General features: G+C 40.8%; 1 protein-coding gene across 1 annotated transcript; it reads right to left on the minus strand.

The window, feature by feature from the left end:
* Nucleotides 1-206: 206 nt before the first annotated feature.
* Nucleotides 207-13,390, minus strand: cplx2a (complexin 2a). The gene is made up of 4 exons (XM_088302160.1): nucleotides 13,129-13,390; nucleotides 12,026-12,115; nucleotides 2,866-3,044; nucleotides 207-1,612 (listed from the first exon to the last, which is right to left on the minus strand). Exons 2-4 carry the CDS (start codon nucleotides 12,054-12,056, stop codon nucleotides 1,421-1,423), a joined length of 402 nt encoding a protein of 133 aa, XP_088158286.1. The 5' UTR covers nucleotides 12,057-12,115; nucleotides 13,129-13,390; the 3' UTR covers nucleotides 207-1,420.
* Nucleotides 13,391-21,275: the final 7,885 nt, after the last annotated feature.

The following is a 21,275-nucleotide window of genomic DNA, read 5'->3' on the forward strand; positions in this document are numbered from 1 at the left end:
CAATTAATTCATTTTTAGATTATTACCGGTGTTGTTGAGTTCTGTGTGTAAAAACCTCGTGACCTGGAAGCTGAAGCAGCCAAATGGAAGCTGGCCATCACTGGCATTATGTTTGTTCAGAAGGGCCTGAAAGCTAACTCTTTACATAACAGTTAGCTGTAACCTTTCTTCGTAGCATTTCTTAGGAAAGAAGATAAAAACATTGCTGCTGTGAACAAGATATTTTTATTGATTCTCAGGCAGAAACATACATAATAATAATAATTATAATAATAATAATCCTTTATTGCTCATGACTGTCTATGCCGCCTCAGTGGGTTGTTCTCATATACAACAATAAATCAAACTTCATTCAAACACTGCTATCTTAATTACCATGTGGTCACGTCAGTGTGTGGATGTCATGTTTATCCACAAATTAAGACGAGAAACAAGGACAGAATTGTCGTATACTTTCAAATACTGACGTCAAAAGTCATTCACTATTCTCTCCCTGTTATATAACAGTACTTACTGCACTACAATTGGCGGTTTTATGGCTGAAAGCTCGTCTGTTGTCGGAATCACTATACAGTCATTTTCTAACGACAAAAGAATCCCCTGCAAACCTGTCAATGAAATGTCCTAAATGCTTTATTTTCTATTGGTAATATTAGTCACGGTTACATTGACGTGAGGGAAAAACAAACTCAGGAGTTATTGCCTTAATATTTTTTGCATAACGAAGAAGAGGATAAAAAGGGGAGTGGCTTTTACATAGTCACACACTTGTCAAGACAAATGGCATGCGAGACACACTGAAACATTTCCTACACGACACAAAGGTGAGCACACTTTGACGTCCAACAGAGACAACACTTCACGGAGAATGTGGAACACTGTGCAAAACGGCTTGACATAAACTCGACACAAACACATACGGTAGCTTTAAGATTTTTAAATATCCTTTTTTTTTTTTTTTTTTTTTTAAATATGGCTTATCAAGTCATCACATTTTCTAGTTGAGACAGACATAGTATAATAAATGGATATATTTGATTGTTTGGCCTGGCATGAGGCTTGTTGGATAGATTGGTTATGTACAATTAAAGTGAACAGCGAGGTGAAGGAGAACACCGTGTGGTTGCTTCAAGCTCTTCGATGGTGTTTAAAAGTAGTCGGAGGAAACTGAAAGACTTTTTCAAATTGTGCCCCTTTGCTAGATGTTAGCTTGAAGCTAACATACACCTGGCCAGTCAGTGGCACCGTCTAGCTTAGCATGACAGCTTCAATTCACTTTTCAAATCTTTAAATAGTCGCCACATCGCTTTGAATAAACCAAATTTGAATCATTTACAATGTCAATCTGAGCGTAAGTTTTGGGATTGAAGCCAACCTGGCAACGACTTCAGCTAGCGCTAGCACTGGCTAGCTGCTAGTCTTACTTCTTTAACATATCCTGCAGTGGGCCCGGCAGGTATTTCATCACTGTGTCCATGATGCTTTCCTCCTCTTCTTCATCCCCGCAGCCGGTGGGCACTGCTTTCTTTGGTCGGGTCAAGCTGCCCGCCGCAGGCTCCTCCGCTGCGGCTGCCGCCTCAGCCTCGGCCTCCTCGCGCTTTTTCAAGCCGTACTGGTGGATAAAAACATGAGAAATGCGAGTATTGATTAGAGGTCGGATGGCAATGAAATCCTGTTTTTTGTGAGGGAACGCTTCCAGAGACACAAATAGTAAGTGAAAATCTCATGTTCGTGCGTGGCTTTAAGAGGCGGGGCATACCACCATGTCAGCAAGTCTGCTTGTGAGTCTCTGGGGCAAGGTTATTGACGAAAACTAAAGAAATAACTAAAATAACAATAAAGAAGTATTTCCGTTAATGGAAGAAAATAAAAATGAGAATTCCTTTGAAGAGAAAATTCATGTCAAACATTTTCGTTACATCTTTTCAAAAAACAAAAACACTGATTGCGAAATGTTTATTTTAAAGTACAATTATCATTTACTTGCGTACGTACGTATTGCTCTGAATGTAGATACTGTCGTTGATCACATAATCAGTCCCTGCGTGTGCAGCCAGCAAATAAATCATATTTATTGATTTGATTACGAAAAATGATTACTCAAAATAATAAATATTGTATGGCTAAAATTCAACTTATGTCAAGTGAAATATTATTATTAAAATTAGTATATCCATTTACTGGAATTTTTTTTTTTTACAAAAGTTCAAATGTGAAACTTTCCCAGTTATTTTATTATAATTTAATTCGTGTTACATGTTTTACGTAGAAGACTTGATTGTTATTCCGCAAATGCAAATTAGTAAAATGAATAAAAATCACACATTAAATTATACAAACATACTCTTACGTCCCTAAAACAGAAAATAAATAAACATTCTTAATTAACTGCGACCGAGCGAACACTTAAAAATTGACCAACTAATGCAGATATTCAGACTCTGTACGCAAAATTCTATTTCATGTGCAATAATTATCCCGTTCATTTTGTTAATTGACGACTTTTATCCCTTTATTTCTGCTCAGCTATTAGCTGTTTTTCTTTTCATACTCCACACCAAAGCAAACAAAGCAATTAAAAATAGATCTTCAATCGTCTGCTTCCATGGCAGGGTCTGCTGAAAAAATACTGCCCCCCCCAAAAAAAAAAAAAAGCTGGCAGGTGACACATGGAGCCTTTAGAAGCTCACATTAAGAGTGAGTACACGATCCAAAATCATGAAAACATTTAAATGAGGATAAATGGCATTTTATGCTTGGAGTGACGAGCACTCTTACTCGTGCACCAATTCTCCATTATGAGCTGACTTGGGTGAAGCTGATCGTAAATAAATGACAAGACGGCACATGAATTGCCACGCTTACCTTATCCCTGATGCCTTGTCTCATCTGTTCTCTCTCGGCCTCCATCTTGGCATATTTGGCCTTCCTCTCCTCCTCCTGCTGCCTCAGCGCCTCCTGCCTTTCCTCCTCTTTCTTTGCTGCATCCGGGTCCTCCTCCTTCTCCTCCCCGCCCAGCATCTTGCCCACATCAGGAGGACCTCCTAGTGGAGAGAAACGCCTCAAATTGAGAGCAGTCGGAGGACACGTAATACTCTCACATGTCAAAGTGGGGGATTAGCGTGTGCGGTTGGGAAAAGACAAGGTCGGGTGAAAAGATTCCATGTAGAAAAGGACAATGGAATTTTTGGGGTGTGTTCAAGTGCTACGGAATCAGCTTTCCATTTAGAGCAATTTGTATTTGTTCTAATATTTTCTCCACATTTCAGTTGTTTTAAACTGGACATATTTTGGAAAATGTTGAATTTCTTTTATGCAAAAAGTTGGGTCAATGGAAGGGCTTCCCACCAGTCTTGTGTGGGGATTAAATAACCAAGCCCATTTTTATGATCCATGTAAATATCATTTACAGAAAAAAAAAGCCAAGCTGGAATTTCATCATGAATTGCACATAAACGCTGAGAGATGCTGCGGCAGTACAAACTGACAAAAAAAAAAGTCACTAAAACGGAAGGTTTCTATAAATTGACGTGTGGCTTGCTTGGCAGTAATTAATTTGTTTAGCCCGGAGAAATGTACAAGATATATTTCATTTTTATGCCAACATTTTTAACACGTTTTACAGTTACTCACGCTATGCAGGTGTCTTTAAAAACAAACGCTGTGCCGAGTATTTTTAAAGAGTAGAAAGTGGGAGATGTGTATCGGTGTTGTGGGCGTTACGCCCTTAATGCGAATGGAGTCCGTGCTCGTAAATTAAAGGGGAAGTCAACTCCCCAAAAATCTATGCAATAAAATGTTCTATTTGCCTTTACTATTTTAAACATGACATTTTGATTAGTATTGCGTGTATGTTTGTGGAATATGAGCAAAAGGAAGCCATCTCAGGGTGAGGCCATTTTGTCACCTCTGGCGACTGAAAATGACATCACAGTTGTACACAATATACACATTTTTATTCATTCATTTATTATTATTTTTAAATCTATGCATTTCCTTTGTTGCTGCACAAAAGGTTGGATATTTCGCAACCTGTAAATAAGAAAAAAAAAAAATCTCTCCCGACTGAGTTAAAAATTGTGTTAAAAACTTTCACTTTTTTCTGGATAGATACTCCTCACTACGTTATCTCTTCACAAACATTTGATTTCAACACTCCAAATTTGCATGGCAAATCATAGGTATGATATCCTGAAAAAAATGGTTCTTAGTTATTATAAGTGGGCTTTTGAGAGCGAACATAACGGTGGTCCATGATGAAAATAAGTTTGGCGCTCTTGGTTTAGGAGAAAACTGGACTTGATGGAAAAAAAAAAAAAATTGGTGGGGGTGGATGGTGCTAGAAAAAGAGGTCAATAAAGATAGTCTGTATATTTAGCGGTAAAAGGAAATCATAATGAGGAGGAGGGAATGTGTCAGAAACATTTTCCGAGCTGTTCCCGTTAGTGAGATTATCCTGCAGGTTGCAGTTTCCCCACAAAAAAAAAAACGAGAGCGTGACTAGAGGGAAGTGACAAATGAAAGACGATAGAGAATAAACTGAAGGAAATGAGGATGAGGAAAGAGGGCAACGGAGCGCAGGAAAGAGGCGAGTGGGCCGTCGGGGGCTTTATGGCGGGAAGTCTTGCGGGGCCGATGGGGGCAACTGAGGAGAGGACGAAAGCAAGCAAGCGAAAAAAGAAAGGCAGAGTAATCCTTGAGACGAGTGCTGCCGCTGGTATTGTTGGTATTTTCACTCATCAGCATAATGAAAAGCAAGTGCGGCACATTGCAGAGATGGAAGACAAAAGACAAGATGAGGTGGAAGGGAGCGGAGAGACATGAGAAGGAAATGGAAATGGGCGTTTTTTTTTTTGTTGTTATTTTTTTTTCATTTAAATGTGAAAGGTTGTTTACCGGATGCGATATGTTTACATGGGCCTTCAGTCTTCGCGGGATTTTCGTTACGTGATCAGTATGCAGAATCACAGACAAGACAGTGAACCGCTGCAAAGTCATGGTTTGGGTATTAGTGTATTTAAATATTCACCGTTGTTATTTTTGCTGAAAATCGTGGCCATTTGATGTTTTTTTTCCTCCGGCCAAAGCAATAAAAGTAGCACTTTGGCGCCATCTGATGGAATCTCTCTGTTATTGATAGATGTGACGCATTGCTATTTTATTTTCATCGGCTTTGAGTTGTTCTTTTTTGGCTTGTTGTTGTGGTTCAATTCTGTTAAAAAAAAAAAGCTTTCGTGCATGCCGACAGGCGAACGACACACGTTTCATAATTCATATTTCAATTTCAATTTCATTAGCTCTCTAATCGGAATTTCCAGAAAACACGTGCATGATTAATGGCCACAATAGGTAAATTTAGCCATAAAAACAGATTTGTGCATACATTAGCCACCTCAGACGAATTGCAGCGGGTCTCCATGTTATTAAATGGGGTATTCTCTCTTTTACAAACACCGCTTTTTACCCCCCAAACAAACAAAGCATACCGAAACCTTTCTCTGACTCTTGTTCTCACACGAGGAAAATGGGGTCGCACAGACGGCTGTATTTATTGCACTTCATCCCTTTACTGAAATAACGCAACTTAAGATGCTTATCTTTCCTCTCAATTGCTTCTTCACACAGTCGCGTCGATCACTTACGTGTTTTTGAACTCCTGCTTGCATTCTCTAGTAAGACTCGGGTGCATTTCTGTTTTACTACAAACAATGTTATTAGACTTTATACTGTAGCAATTAAGACAGTGAGGATAAAGGGAGGTGAAGGTAGGCCTATGACATGCCGTTTTGGTATTAATTTTATTGCATTGCTTTTTTTTTCCGTCTTATTATGAAAAGTGGTGAACTTGTTTTTGCACATTTTTTTGTTACTTTAATGACTACCTTTTTGGTAAATAAAGGTTTTTATGATGGTGATAGTTTGATTTTTATTTTTTTATTTATTTATTTTTATTTCCTATGGGTACTTGTAATATACAAGCGCCCGCTGAAATTGCGCGAGTGCACACAGCCCATAAGAGGGCAAATTTGCACATTATCTACAGGACAGCTATTTTGTTTGCTGTATTGATCGGCTTTATTGGTTCAAGTAATTTCTTCGTTGCCATTTCTGCTCAGGAGCTGTTTTTTTTCTCAGCATCTGCTTATAGTTTATAAATATCAGTTATTTTTATATTTGTAACTAGAAAACTAAAGTCATAAGGATTATTTTGCTTCGGAATGTATTCTCTCGGTGGAACAGTGGCATCTTAATTTCAATTTAAGCACCACCATAACATTCCAAATGTCCTTATTAGGGCGACGACATTCTGTGAGCATTGAAATAATTCACCAGCTGTCCAGCTCGTTGAAAATATAAATCCTCCTCATTGCCTTCTTTGATTTTTAATGCAAATCCATTTCCATTCAGCGTCACCATATGGATATAAATAATGACTTTGCTCCATTTTAGGAACGCCTTCATTTGTAATGTGAAGCTGAACAACTTCTTGTCGTGTTTGAATGCACGTGCACGTTACAGAACGTGCGCGTCATCGTGTGAGTACGGATGAACAGTCTGCAATGATTTGCATTAAAGCTCATATTTCCTTCCTGATTGAACGATTTGCGTACGTATACAACTGTCGTGATAACGTGTCCTGCAGCTACATATTCACACTGAATCAACTTGATTGCGCATGCAAACATGATGATTAGAAACTGGAACAAATGAACCTCGATGCACCTTTTTTTTTGAGGATTTAGCCAAATAAGCTTTGATATCACAGCTGTAAATGAAGCGCTGACTCACAGACGGCTTAGCCTCATTGTCAAATGATTCTCTCACGATGACTTCCTCATTTGATCCTGAAAGCTTATTAGCACATTCAAATTGTCATTGCTCGGCTGTGAAAGATAATAAAATAAAAAAAATGGAGGGAGAAGAAGCAGATCCAGGGAGACAAAAGCCGGAGTTATATCGAGCCATGAGCTAAGTAAGCTCTTGTGTGCCATTCGCAAGCGATACGGCAACATCCTGTCAAAGCAGCAGTTCTTTTAAAGCACTCGTGCGTCACACGAGGCTTGCTTAGAGAATTCTTTGATTGAAGCGCTCGCCCATTTAGGAGTTGGCAACAACGTGCAAAATTGATTTAAGGAATGAAGTCATATGACGTTTAAATTGCTCTAATCCCTCCTTCAAAGTTATTTGTAAAATTCAAGGTGACAGGCAGAAAGTCTAACCTTTGCCACAACCCCCCCCAGCCCCGCCTCCGCATGAACTTTGAACAGTGGCAGATTAAAGCAATTCATCCTCTCTCCTTTACCACTTGAGGTTCTCGCGCAAATCTGTCTCCTTAAATCCTCTCCAAGGGTGGAGGGAAAGCCCGAAGAGAAAGTAAAGATCTTAATTTGGATTGAACTCAGCATAGCTCATTATGAAATGAAATACTGTATGTTGGCTACTGGGTTGCATCTGTGCTTCTAATTTAGCATTTCAATTTTACGAAAGTAAGGTGACGGATTGGAGTTGCACAACTGTACAAAAGTCCGGTGGGATTTTGGTCTCGTTCCTAAAGTGCTTGAGGACGGCAACATTCTTGTGATGTCTGCTGTGATTTGCTCTCTTGAGGTCATGCGACTGCTTCTCAATCGGGTTGAGGTCAAGACTTTGAAAAGGTCATTCCAACTCAACCGTTGATTTACTTTGTTGGACGATGGACCGGGTCGCGTCGGGCCGCACGGATGAAAGAAAAAAAAAATTGCAGTACTTCTGGTTCATTTATGATTTGAGGCTAAAAATATGTATGATGGACTTGTGACTCGTGTCGCAACGCATCACCTTTGTCCATATGGATCAAGGACTAGGTTCGGCCTGGCATGTGTGCGTGTGTGTGTGTGTGTGTGTGTGTCCCATCGGTACGATTGTAGGTCAAATCAAGCAATGACAACTTGATTTCCAATCCTATCTGAGTGCCAGCAGATGCACTCTGAGGCGAGAGAAAAACATCTCAAGGTGTGCTCTATTCTCATCTGACCTCCAATGACACTCTTTTGTCTCACTTCAAACAAAACAACCGCGTTATATCTATAAATACGGCTGTTTGAAGTAGGCTTAGGGATTGAGGTATTAATAGCAGTACGTTGGATTTACGCTAAATAACAGCTGCTTTTGACACTCTTTTGAGAACGGTACTGTTCATTATTTTGTTTGTGTGCAATTTATCAGCAAAAAGCAAAACCAACTTTATTTAATTAAGTTGAAAAAGCATTTAAGAACGTCAGTGGGAATTAAATTATATATAAATAAATTATATATATATATATATATATATATATATATATATATATATACATTCTTTTTTCCTTTTTTGGGTTGTAAGAATATTTTTATATGTTATCAATAAAGTGGTTAAACTTTACACTCTCATGAGCATTAAGGATGTTAAAATGTTTTCTATAACGGGTTTTATGTTGGTCGCTGGAACCGATTAATTCCATTTCCATTCTTTCTGAATAGAAATGTTGTTTTGAAATCCATATCAGAGGAAGAATACTGTCCAAGAATGGATTGCAATCTTATTCAGGCGAATTATTCTTGCATTCACAACGACGTATCGATATACTTACTATAAAATAGATAAATAAAAAAATTTAAAAATAGAAAATGAAGAAAATGTAGAATGAGATCATCCATTTTGATGTTCATCTTTTGTGCTGATATAGTTGAGCCTACTTTGTGGACACTCATTCCCTCAAACCAATGTCTGCCTCATTTAACAGCCCCTTAGTCTGTCACACTAACTCAAGATAAATTGGGAAGTGCTGAGTCAGCAGTGAAATACTCGGGACTGACGGAAATTCAAGTGCGGGGATTCAGCTACGGCATACAAGGTGAACCTAATTGCTGTCGATGTCATTTTGATGTACGGTAATACAGAAATTAACTCGAGCACAATTTAATTGTATTCTTTCAACTGTTGAAATATTAATGATGCTGATTGAGCTGCATCGACTGCCTCCTATAGTGGTTCTCAGTAAATGCTATTTTCATTCAGTGAGTGACAATTAATGGCATCAGAGTATGGAGTAGCTTTGTTGCGTCACAGCCTTGGATCACAATTCACGACCAATTAGAAATATTTTGCTTTTCTATCTATGATCATATGATCATGTTAAAAAAAAAGATTGATTTACTCATATTTATATTCCCCTACATTGGAATGGATTTGACTGCATTTTGTGTAGGGGATAAGTGAGGCGGTGCCCCACAATTTCAAATTCTACATTGCAACAAGTCAACCTAAAAGAGGAATTTAAGTACAAAATATGTCTTTACAAGAATGTGTTCTACGCGACCCCACTCGTCTAAAGATGGTATTCTGATTAATGTTATGTTTATGGAATATTAATTAAGCAGCAAAATTCACCCATTTTAATCCATCTCAGGGGGCGGCCATTTTGTCACTCAGAACAAAGGTGATTGGTTGTTGCTGCTCTGTGATGTCATTATCAGTTGAAAGCAAGAGACAAAATGGCCGCCAGCTGAGATGACTAAAAACGGGTGGATTAGAATGCCGTGTTTAGACTAGTGGGGTCGCATAGAATAAATTATTGGATTGTATTGTATTGGTTTTTTTTGTTTTGTTTGTTTTAGTTCACTTCCATTTAAATATGGTAAGGTATAAATAGTGGTTTGTTGTTTTTATGCTACTTTTAGGGAAAACAAAAAATGGCACGTGTGAGGCGCAATCATCCTTTATTATTAAAGTTAAAAATTGTAAAAGTTTTTTTTTATTGTTTAATATTTGCAACATTATGTCAAACAAATTTTACAATGATATTACGGTTGAGAAATGATAAATTGTTTCCTTAAAATTTCCTGTGACAGTTTGAAACTGGAACAGATTGTTTCTATTTCGATGAAATCCTCCGGGACAAATTGTTTGCAAACGTGACCAAACGGGATCAGCATCCCAGTTGGATTGTGTTTGTCTTCATATTGGCCAACTCGTCCTTCGTCGATAAACGCGAGGCTGCTTTGACCTCTAACCCACGCTGATGCCTGAGCATGAAAAACACAATTGATGAAACAATATCTCACGTATTGATTGACAGCTTTTGAGAGTCGGGATGAAGGCTTGGCGGATTGATTTTCTGGTTAATTGTTTTGCCCCAAGCAGCGACCTTTTATGATCAAGTGGACAGTCAGCAAATTCGCAGATGTCGCGTGGAACGTGGTCACTATGTTGTGCTCCAAAATGATTGACTACACTTAGATATGAATTAATACACATTTCCCAATCGGCAGTGTGTCTTATCTTATCTGTGTGGGGCCGCCATGCAAACTCCTCAACAGGCTGCAGGCAGACTGCAGCTCACTACTGAGCAACAGCTGATGCATTGCAGTTGATTTCGGGATTCATATAGCGCAGCTGCTTTATGAAATGCAGCAGGATGAAGCAGCGCCGGCATCCTCGGAATCCCAATGAGCAGCGGGAGCTCTCCTTTCTTATCTCGCCATCCTCGCTGTAACCCAAAGACACCTCTGTAACCTGCACAATAACGGCTCCGCATCGTTCGCGTCTCAACGCTACGTGTGCGGCATCTGAATTACAACGGCCGGTGTCACTTTGCTGCGCTCCTCGAAAAGCTGGAGTAGGGAGGATAAATTACATGACCGGACCGAAGACTAATTAGGGGTGACTTATTAATATATTAAGTGAAGATAATACTTGTACACTATACAGGGAAAAGTGTTTGACACCTGGCCTACAACTAAAGGAATGGAAAAGGGAAGAAATACACTTTCTTTTTTGCGTTGTGTTTTTTGGAACTTTTTCCATTCATTCCAAGCTACATTTGCGAGGTAAGAGGTCAATGCTGTTGGAGATTGCTCACATCTGAGTTCTAGCTTTCCGAAAGACATTTAACTCATTCACTGCCATTGACGACTAAAGACGTCAAATATCCTTTTTTTTTTATTGGCAGGTAGTGAATGAGAAAATGGGTTCGAGGTCAGGCCTATGAAGTTCTTCAACACCAAAGTCGTCCTACCCATGATTTTATAGGTTGTGTTTGACCAAGCCTTTATGGGGAAACTTCGAGGTCTGCCCTCATAAATCTGTTTATACAGTTCCACTTGCATAGAAGATGTAGGGTTTGTGCCACCTCTTTCAGTTATTTATTAATTTTAATGTAGGGTTTTCAATCTCCTTCAAAGGGTCACTATGGTATAACAAACTCATGAGAAACTAGTTTTGAACTCAGAGGCTTGTAAAAAATATTTGATGAAATATTATTGGGTTTATTTTAAAAGGGAGCTTGGTAACAAAAAATGCACACAATATGTTTTTTTTTTCAGTAACAATTTACCATTTTGGTGTTTTAGCAACAAACATGAAGTCGACGCGTTTGCTTTTGCGGGCCACATAAAATGATGTACCGGGTCAAATCTAGCCCCTGGGCCTTGAATTTAACACCCCCCAAAAAATTTCAGTTTGCTAATGCCTCGGCCTGGCTCTTATTTTGTGAATTTTATTTTCTGTACTGCTAGCATGGTACAAGGTCTTTCTTAAAGTTGATTGCATGGAATTTTCCCCAAAAACCTGCAATGAAGAATTAAGATTGATGCCCCACCCCGGATTGACTAACGCGCATGTTCCAAGAACTTTTACAATACACTGTATTTCCGTGTAGGATCAAAACATGGAACACATTAATTCTATAGCTTTGTCTTGAAATTTAACCCTTAATAGTTTTAAACCATCAGTAACATGCAAATGAATTCCAAGAAATGTACATTTTATGACAAAAAATACATATTAAAACTGTGAAACAGTTTTCCGTCCATATTGTAACTGAAAAGCCACTCTGTTTGAATGCAGCATTTGCTCAATACTGTCAGGTGCAGGATAGATGAAAGCACCCCCCCATCCCTATAGAACTGCATGAGCTGGTCCTGTGCGCCTGCTTGTGCTGAACATCCCGTTTACATCCTCGACACTGCAGTGCTGTTAAATCAAGTCGTCGCCTTGCAGCCAACTCACCTCCCAGTGCAGCTTTCATTACAAAATTCATGATGAAGCAGTTCTGCGTTCTCTTCCTTCAGCTGGTCACGTTATCGAGGACGGACGGACCTGCAGCCGGGGGTGGGGGGGGGACAAAACACTTTTAGCTAAGGCTGTTAGGACATTCATTCCGCTGGGTGTCACACACGAGCGTTTGATGGGACAAGGAGGAGGAGGACGATCCATAAACGAGAGGGCGAATGACCTCCAGTTAGGACATTGTGAAAATAAGCAGCAATACTTCTAAAAAAGTGGGTTTTTTTATATTGCAAGAGTTTATGAGTCTTGATAATGTTCATTGTGTTTCATGAGTCACTTTATTAAGGGCACTAAAAGGTTGCATATCAAACTAGAGAAGTCTTGACCCCCCCACTGTACCGTGTTCTATGTCACAGCGTCCTTGTTTTGCAACCACAATCCATTGTGTGTGGATTTATGCTGACACAACTACCTGTGATGTATCTTCATGGGGAGGAAAACACAGGTGGGTAAAACGGTAGGGCTAAAACAAGGTCAAGGTGAACAAGAGAAGCCATATTTTGTGTGAAAAAGACAACCGCTATGATGTCATAATAGCTTTCTATCTCTTAAAAGTGCAAATCAGAACATGCATTTGATAACCTTCCTGCATGCGAATGGTTTAATCAGCTTGTTTTGAAGTTCCGGTGACATTGCAACTCGCAATGGGGTCTAATTTGACATTTTAAATGTTTCACTCGATATTATACTTCGAAAAGGCACTTTGACTGCGTTTTACAGCTTTCCTCGTGCTATGCTGCATTACAAAACTTGCAGCACTCCTCATTATTAAGTGCGGTTGCCTTAATCTGCAGCAGGCTCTTCGAATCATATCCTCCTTTGCCTCCTCCTCAGCATCGTCTGCTGCAGCGTCAATTTCTCCTCACGTGAACCCCTTATTTACTCAGCATTCAGCCGAACGATACATTTCCCGTTTTACAAGTACTAATTCAATTCGTGTTTCAGCGAGCGAAGGAGCGAGCGAGCGGCGTATTTTGGCCAGAGCACCAAAAATGTCCCCATCCTGTCCCGCGCGGTGCACCAACAGTGGTTTCATCCTTTACCTTGATTTGGATCCTCGTCCGAGTCTTTCTCAGCCCAAAATGAGGAAAGGGGGGGGAAAGCACCACCAGTCTTTCTTTCTTCACGAGCGGTCACACAGAATATACAAGTTGTTGCGTCTAAAAAAAAAAAAGGAAAGATAGGTCGAGCCTCTCAGTTTGCAGACATGCCGGTTGTATCGGAGTCGGGCTGCAGCGGAGGAGGAGGGAGGAGGAGGATGAGGAGGAGGAAGAAGCGAGAGGGATCCTGCAGGACCAGATGAGAACATGCAGAGGGAGGGGAGGGGGGAGGACAGGAGGGGAAGGGAGGGGGAGGATGTACAGTTCATGACCGTAATAGCGCCATTTAAAGGGGCCATATCATGCTATATAAGTCAACTTCTTTTTTTTTTTTTTTTAGCTTTTTAGCCATATTAAATCACAAATTCATCACCACGAACTCCCTCAATGTGGTGTTTTCCTCCATTCACCCATCTTGGAGCATTCCTGCTCATTCGGCCAGTCTCAGCATCAGCCCCTCCCAATCCAAGAGGCAGGGTCCTCACTTTTCTACGTCACAAAGTGAGGAACCACCTCCGTGTTGCGAGCACGTAAGGTTTTTGCTGAGCGATGTTATTTTCAAGTGTTTTTGAATGCATCGCAAAACTCACGAGAAGTGGGGAGCAGTTTATAAATCGGCAGATCGGTGAGAGGGAGGGCTGCGCTGTTGTGGGAGTGGTCACAGCTGACTTCTATCGTAATTTATGAAATATGTCTCAGACCAGGTGTCAACCCTTCACTGATGTTAGACATCGTCTGAGCGGGCATAAGGTTTACATAAATTGCCACTAAACACAACTCAGGGCTCTTCCTGTTTATATGAATATCTCCTCCAGAAATTATGCCTCTCATTCTTCCATTGGAGCTACTGGCAAAGTCCAAAAAGAATAAATAAATAAATATTGTCATCAGCAGACTATTTGCACACCCAGCAGACACAGAGCAACATATATTTATTGTGACTGTTTCATTGACCACCCGGAGAGAACCTCTCTCACTCCACTTTTCGTGCTAATTTGGGCTCAGTAACTCCAGAAGTAAATAGTCTCTATCAGTCGTTTTAATTGTCTGAATCTTTGCTGAGCTCACCAAGTTGTCAGCAGACCGGCCAATCAACGCTGTGAACTCCATCACGCTTGAAAAGGTGTCACATATTGTAAACAGGTTTTCACTCAGCGGCAAAACATGTCTCACCTTAAAATTGGGGTTTGTTTTTTTTTTTTATCCTTTTTTCTGACATTGAGTCAGGTTTTTGGAGCAACATTGCCCGATTTGAGAAATAAACAGACTGCCGAGCTGACAGCCATGCACTGAAACAACCTTGGTTTAATTTCTGGCCGATTTAGAGTACATGCAGTATATCCGCAGCGATATGTATACCGTATGTCCAATAATCTTAAATATGCACTGTCATCTTTTTCAATTTGGATGTATGTATGTCATTTGGAAGGTTGAACAGCCTGTAATTTGCCCTCTAATTGTGCCTTCAACTACTTGCATGTCCTTATTGTACAAGAAAATGTGGCAGCAATGGTGAAAATGAATGAAAAACACACAAAAAAAAAAAAATCTAATCTCAACATCTCATAGGCAACATAAAATAAACAGAAAATCCACACCCTTGGACGTTTGGACCTGCTCAAAATCATGTGATTTTCACGGCACCATTTTAGCAAACGCAATCCTCTTCCTACACACGACAGAAGCAGCGCCACCAAACTACATCATTTATAAACATGAAACGCAAATGTTTACCGACTGTTACGCTAACCGCGTTTGCCGTCTGCCGCCTTGAAATCGTCGGCCCTCCCTTGCAAAAAGCTTAAAGCATCCTTGGCTTTCCCCCCTGCGGTTACATTGGCAGACTCAATAGGAATGGACAGAAAGCGAGCACACACAGGACCATGGGGAACTTAAACTGCTGCATCTCACATCAATTAATCAAGACGCAGGAGACTGTGTCCAGTCAACCCACTGTGGCACCAACGCATCCATCACCTTGTTTATAGCCTGGAAACGCTCGGAGACAACTGCAGCAAGCAGTGTGCACGCGCGCACACGCACGCGCGCACACGTCACATGTTCTCAATTTACAAGCTTTCGGTTTGAGGTCAAACATGTAAATCCACGGTAATGTTTTCAGATTGAACGTTAGACTTCTTTTCTATGACAGACCTCGGTGTACCACGCGTTCCCTCTGACAGGCACGTTCATGCACGTCACTTCTCAACAACTCCGGATTAGGCATTTTGTTGTTGTCTTGGGGTTAATGCTTCAGTCATAAATTCAGATATTTTTTTTTTTTTTTGGGAGGGGGGGCTCTCAGCAGAGGTTGAATATATTTCTCAACCTCAAAAATACTCCCATGTGCGAAGCTAGAGAAGTCAAGGTATGAGCTCTTGAAATGCCATTTAAATCTCCCTCAGCCATTTTCGAAGGACCGTATCAAGAGTCGAGTTCCACGGGGACTGCCTGCCATTCAAAAAAGGTCAGAATTAACATAGTGCTGCAGTCTCACAAACAGTGACACACAAAAAGCGGCGCTGATTTGAACACCTCGACAAAAAAAAATAATCGCGACAATGCGCGCAATGTAAAATAAGCGGAAGCAACAATGTATTGTCGTGGAATAAAAATCACACTAATTGCATCCTAGCTGCTGAACTTTTGAGAATGTAATGAAAGGTGAGGAAAGCTAAAAAAAAAAAAAACACCTATTTATAACATTCCACAGGTGAACAGAAGACCGTATTTTCCGGACTATAAGCGTCTACTTTTTTCCTAGATTTTGAACCATGCGGCTGATACAACGGTTGCGGCTTTTCTGTGGATTTTTCTTTCACGCAGAAAAATCGCTCTATAGTTCAGAAAATACGCAAAAATAAATCTTATTTTATTTTTTTCTTGGGTTTGTTCTGTTTTAATTAGCAAAGCATCTCAGAACAAAAAGTATGTTCAACGTATGTACCGCTGCATTTGTAAAACATTCCTGCGGCGAGACAGGACACAAATACGAAGGTTTTCTGTCTATGTGGAAGTAATCGTTTCATGTATCGTATCTGTCATACTGCATCGCAGTACCGTGACAGTGACATTGTGTCCCGGAACTGCAATTTAATTTAGTAATTTAATGCCAGTTCCTCCGGCAAGTTCAAGTAAAAAGGCATCAATTTGTCTTTCTGCATCAGTAGATCCCTCAGAGAAAGCCTTTTGAAATTCCGGCAGCATCCTTTTTTTTCATGCCCATGTACCGGCATACAGGACAAAAATATCCGACCCCAAAAAAATGAAAGGAAACTGCGTGAGGATTATGCATTTCCAAACATGCCTGATCTATTCGTATTGCATTCATAGCTGCTCAGAAACAGAAGCCTGGTCTGTAAGAATTGATTCGGGAGAATCATCAGTTCTGCCGGGTCTTCATATGGACGGACTCTCTGCAGCTGACTGCAACTGGACCCCAAAGTGAAGCGAATTTACACCTGACCTGGAAACCACACTCGAGCTAATACGGTACCTCGGCACCATATCTGAGCGTTGTTCATGGAGAACAGCTTTCATGATGTGTAGAATATGAACAGTCCCTGATTGACATGCCGGATCCACCCCAAGTCTTTTAGATAGTTAGCCAATGTAAACACCAGTGGTGGTCGGTCAAGGCCTTCTCTGCTGGCCTAACATAATAAAAAAAATCACTATATTTTTTATATTGATAATTCTAATTATTATATAATTGAATTTATATATTTGATATTTATATAAGAATTTTTGTCCAATCAGAATTCAGCCATCTTGTGTTGCTAGGCAGATTTCATAATCCAGGCGCACGTTCTTTTTCGCCGAGACTTCATATTCTTAGCTGCAGGCGCCGTGCTGTGTAGGTCAACGGCTCTCACAGTTGATAGACGGTTGCGATAGCCAATCAGATCACCAGTTGGTTACAGTGAGCCTTCTCGCTGGCCTTGCGTTGAAGTTGATGAACGGGACTTGTGATTGGATACTCACTTGTGAGGGGGCAGCGCTATGCGGAATCAACACACCTGAAACTCGTAACTGGCGATCGTTTGAAAATCTCAAATCTATTCTTGCTTTTTTTTTTAAGGAGGGAAATTTGAGGATTTGATTGCATATACTTATCCTTGCAAGGACATTTTCAAGACGGACCTTTCAAGAGAAGCTCAAAGTGGTGCAACACCCAGTAGTGCGTAAGTGTAAATACTTACCTGTGACGTGAAAAAGATTTCGTGTTTATGACATAATATAACAAAGAAGTGAGCTACTTCACGAGAACACAGAGAATCTTTGGTCTGACCGCATAAAAAAAAAAACAAGATTGTAAATTCTTCTGTAAGGTGAAAAAAAACCCCCAAACTGTTGAATTCCTTTTTAAATGAATTTGGACGTGAACATCTTTAAATATGATTTCAGTCTTTCACACATATTACCATATTAATTTAGCACCGTGAACTCTGTGAGGTTGTTTTGTGAAGTCAGAGGGGAGGAGTGATTTTGCTTTTGCATTAGTCCGCTGTCCATCATCCATGCAGCACTCTCAAGTCCCCGGAGAGGGGTGGAGGGAAAGGCAGAGGCAGAGGGGGAGAATAAAGACAGAAGAGGGAGGAGGGGCTGAGGTTTTGAAGGTAATAGTGTGTGTGTGTGTGCGTGTGTGTGCATGCGCGAATGTGTGTGTTGGTGTCCATCAGCCCACGAGGCCCCTCAGAGGTCCCGTGCAGTGAGCAGCGGTGCTGCTGTGCTGCAATGCGTAAAGGCGCCTCTTCATGCGGAGAAAGCCACCGGCGGACTTGCTGGCTGCCTCGAAGATTAACACAATGCAAAGGTGATAAGTATTGTGCTTTTGTCGTCATGTATAGACGCTCAGCATCTCCTGACAGGTGCACGACAAGAGAGTGAGTTCAATTATTGTGGTGGATATATAAGGAAGCGGAGGAAGAGAGCAATGTCTAGCGCCTCAGTGACTTTGATAAGTTGCTTTTGTGGTGATTTCAAATACTGCGTTGCGAAATTTGAAGAACAACTGTGAGTAGCGTTGTTTTTTTTATCTGTATTGAGCCGACTCCAGCAGTTAGAAAAAAAAATGCATTTGTTGAAGCATTTATCCCACGCCAATGGTTGGAGACAGGAGGTTCTCACTGGGGCGTGGCGGCACCGAAGCTAACCAGCTTGTGGTGTCAAGAGATCACTTCCTGCCTGATGACCAACAGCGTGGTGAAGGAGTGGCGAAAGGAAGCGGCTCAGTATGACAACTGGAAACACTCCATTGTGAAGACTTGAAACGTGATGTAACGGCGGGGGGACTGGGATTTTCACTCGCTCGATTGCAGGGGATGAAAAGAAAATATGCAACCACGAGGATATTCGCGAATGTTCATTGTCTCTTCCGACTGCGACCAGATCAGCACTTTTTCAAGTTTTTTTTTTTTTTTCACGACACCCTGAGGGTTATGATGTTCACCTGCTTCCTCCACTTTTGCCCGCAGCAAATCTGCAACACGCCTACGCCCACACCCACCCTACTCCCTACATGCGCACACATGTTGAAATAGGAACGAAACACCGCAGAAGGCAGCCCCCGTCTCACTTGCAGTAGACTAGGAAAACACCCAGCGTGGGGAGCATGGTGCCTCAGAAAGCCTGTGCAGTAGTACTGTCACGGAGCAATGCAGGGGGAAGGAGAGTATGACAGGACGGGGCAGGCGCTCCATTAACACCCACTGCATCGTCATACAGGAGCAGGAGGGAAGTGCTCCGGAGAGCGAGTGCAATGATTTAGGATTCCTATGGCAAGATTTCACACATAGAGGTGAGGTATTGCTCTAAAAACAAAAGAATACATAATCATCACACTAAATACATGGAAGTCAGTCACATGTCTGAAATAACCTGTTCAGGTTCAAAGAATAAATCTGATAACTAGAGCAGTGCTTCTCGATTATTTTCTGTTACACCCCCCTGAGCAAGAAGAAAACCCTTCGCGCCCCCCCCCACCACCACCTCCCATTCCCTGCCACATCTATAAATAATAGCATTTTTGTTGCAAAACAAACGTACCCCGTAGAGTTAATACTCGCTGCGCACAATGGGCAAGGAGAGCGTCACTGCCAACTACTGGAGTGGATGTGCAATTACACTTTATTGTAGTGCGGTGGGAAAAGAAGCATGTTCCCCAGGGTCACACGCGCCATCCACCCCAGGTGGTGCTATTTTTTATTGTTCTATATTTGTTGTACTGTTGAGTAAATATTTAGTTTTTCATATGTATTTCATATGTTAATATAATCTAGAACTAAGCTCCAGTTCCTTAAGTAACCTGAAATTTTAAATCATTAAAAAAAAAAAATGATTGTCAAGATCGGACAATATGAACAAAATAAATGTGATTTTTTTTTTTTTGCCATATCGCCAAGCCCTACCACAGACTCAAAAGATCTACCCAATGAGGTAATAATGTGAAGCGCTTTGAGTACCGTAGGTAGAAAAGCGCCATACAAGTGACAGCCCATAATAGAGTACATTAGAATATAGATGTTACAATAAGACAGAAATTGACTCTGAGTGCAAGCTTTTTTTTTTCTGACAGTGAAAATGAAATAATGTCCCTAGGACTGGAAGATTGCCCCTTCCTGTGCATCAAATCATAACAGCTGATGTTACACATTTCAAAAGGCATCACCGTAAAAGAGCAGTGACTGATTTAAAGCTACAGGACATTACATTACTCGGTGTTAAGAATTCTTCAAGTCGTTTAATGTGTGACGTTAAATCCAAATAACCAGTTTGGAGGTCAAATCCTCAACAGTCAGCCTTTTAAAATACTGATTATACCCCTGAAAACTTATGGTGATGCATCCATGGCAAACAAACAAAACTAAACAAAATAATAACAGCGCCGATGATTGGATCAAGACCAGTACATCGCTTCCCCCTGAAGAGACAGCCTGTGCTGAAGGCAGTTTCCCCACAGAGTGGCACCCGTGACAGACCGCACGTGTCCTAACAGATGCCCCTTTGAGCTACAAAGGATGGGGGTGCCTTTTAGAGTCACATGGACCGCACTGCAACGAGACATTATTTTATTTATTATTTTTCCGTCGTCTAATACTCTCCTCAACACGTTTTATCCAATTCTATCTTTTCTATTGATCTGATCCATCGGAAAGTGTATTCTTGAAATCCTTGTGGGGTTGATCACATCGATAAGATAATGGTCATCAATAGATCAGCGTCATATTTGAGCCCAACACACATGCACGCACACACAACCACTGCTTTTTACGTGTCATGCGGACACATATGCATATGCAGTCCATTCATCCGTATAGTAATAAAGATTGCGCTGACAAGGCTTCTTACACTAACCACCAATGACTCATGTCCATTGAGAGAGAGAGAGAGAGAGAGAGAGAGCGAGAGTGCGATATACTGTAAGCCTGACTCCAGAGAGGAGGGGGAGGGAAAAGTGAAAGAGAAGCATTAGTTTCTCCCTCATATTTGGAAAGCCATATCAAGGCATCTGATGCCAATAAAATACCATGATGACATTGGATCTGCAGTAAACGGCCAGACAAAGATTGCATGCAGCTTACGGAGTTAACAACACTTGAACGACTTGAACTTTACATTTAAAACATGCTACAACAATATGGCCCACAGTGAAAGCTACTTTCTTCTATCTGGAGGATCGTGAATAAGGAGTTATTGATTTTTGTGTATTTCCTGGTCCCGCATGCACCCACCCATACGCGCAAACTGCTGATGGGGAGCTTTCCGATTCAAACGAGATCTGTGAATGCATTACTGCATATGGACACTCAGAGGGCCATGCATATTTGATGACTTTGAAAAGGTAAGGCACTAGGAGAGGTATGAAGGCTCAACTGTTATTGCCGCAAGCAAAACACAAATTCTCAGTTAAAAAAACATTCAGCCAAATGTTACAAGCCAGTTCTGTGCTTTAATTATTCCATCTGATTTTGACATTTGATTGCTACATTTCACACACACTGTAAAGTTAATGAAGATTGTATTATTTGAGCGTATGTCATGAAAACATTGCTCCCCCTCTTAATTGCTTCAGCAGAAAACGCCAACAC

The sequence above is a fragment of the Idiotropiscis lumnitzeri genome, chromosome 8 (genome assembly GCF_059441095.1).
Source record: "Idiotropiscis lumnitzeri isolate Australia: NSW breed Sydney's pygmy pipehorse chromosome 8, RoL_Ilum_1.0, whole genome shotgun sequence".
Classification (NCBI taxonomy): Eukaryota; Metazoa; Chordata; class Actinopteri; order Syngnathiformes; family Syngnathidae; genus Idiotropiscis; species Idiotropiscis lumnitzeri.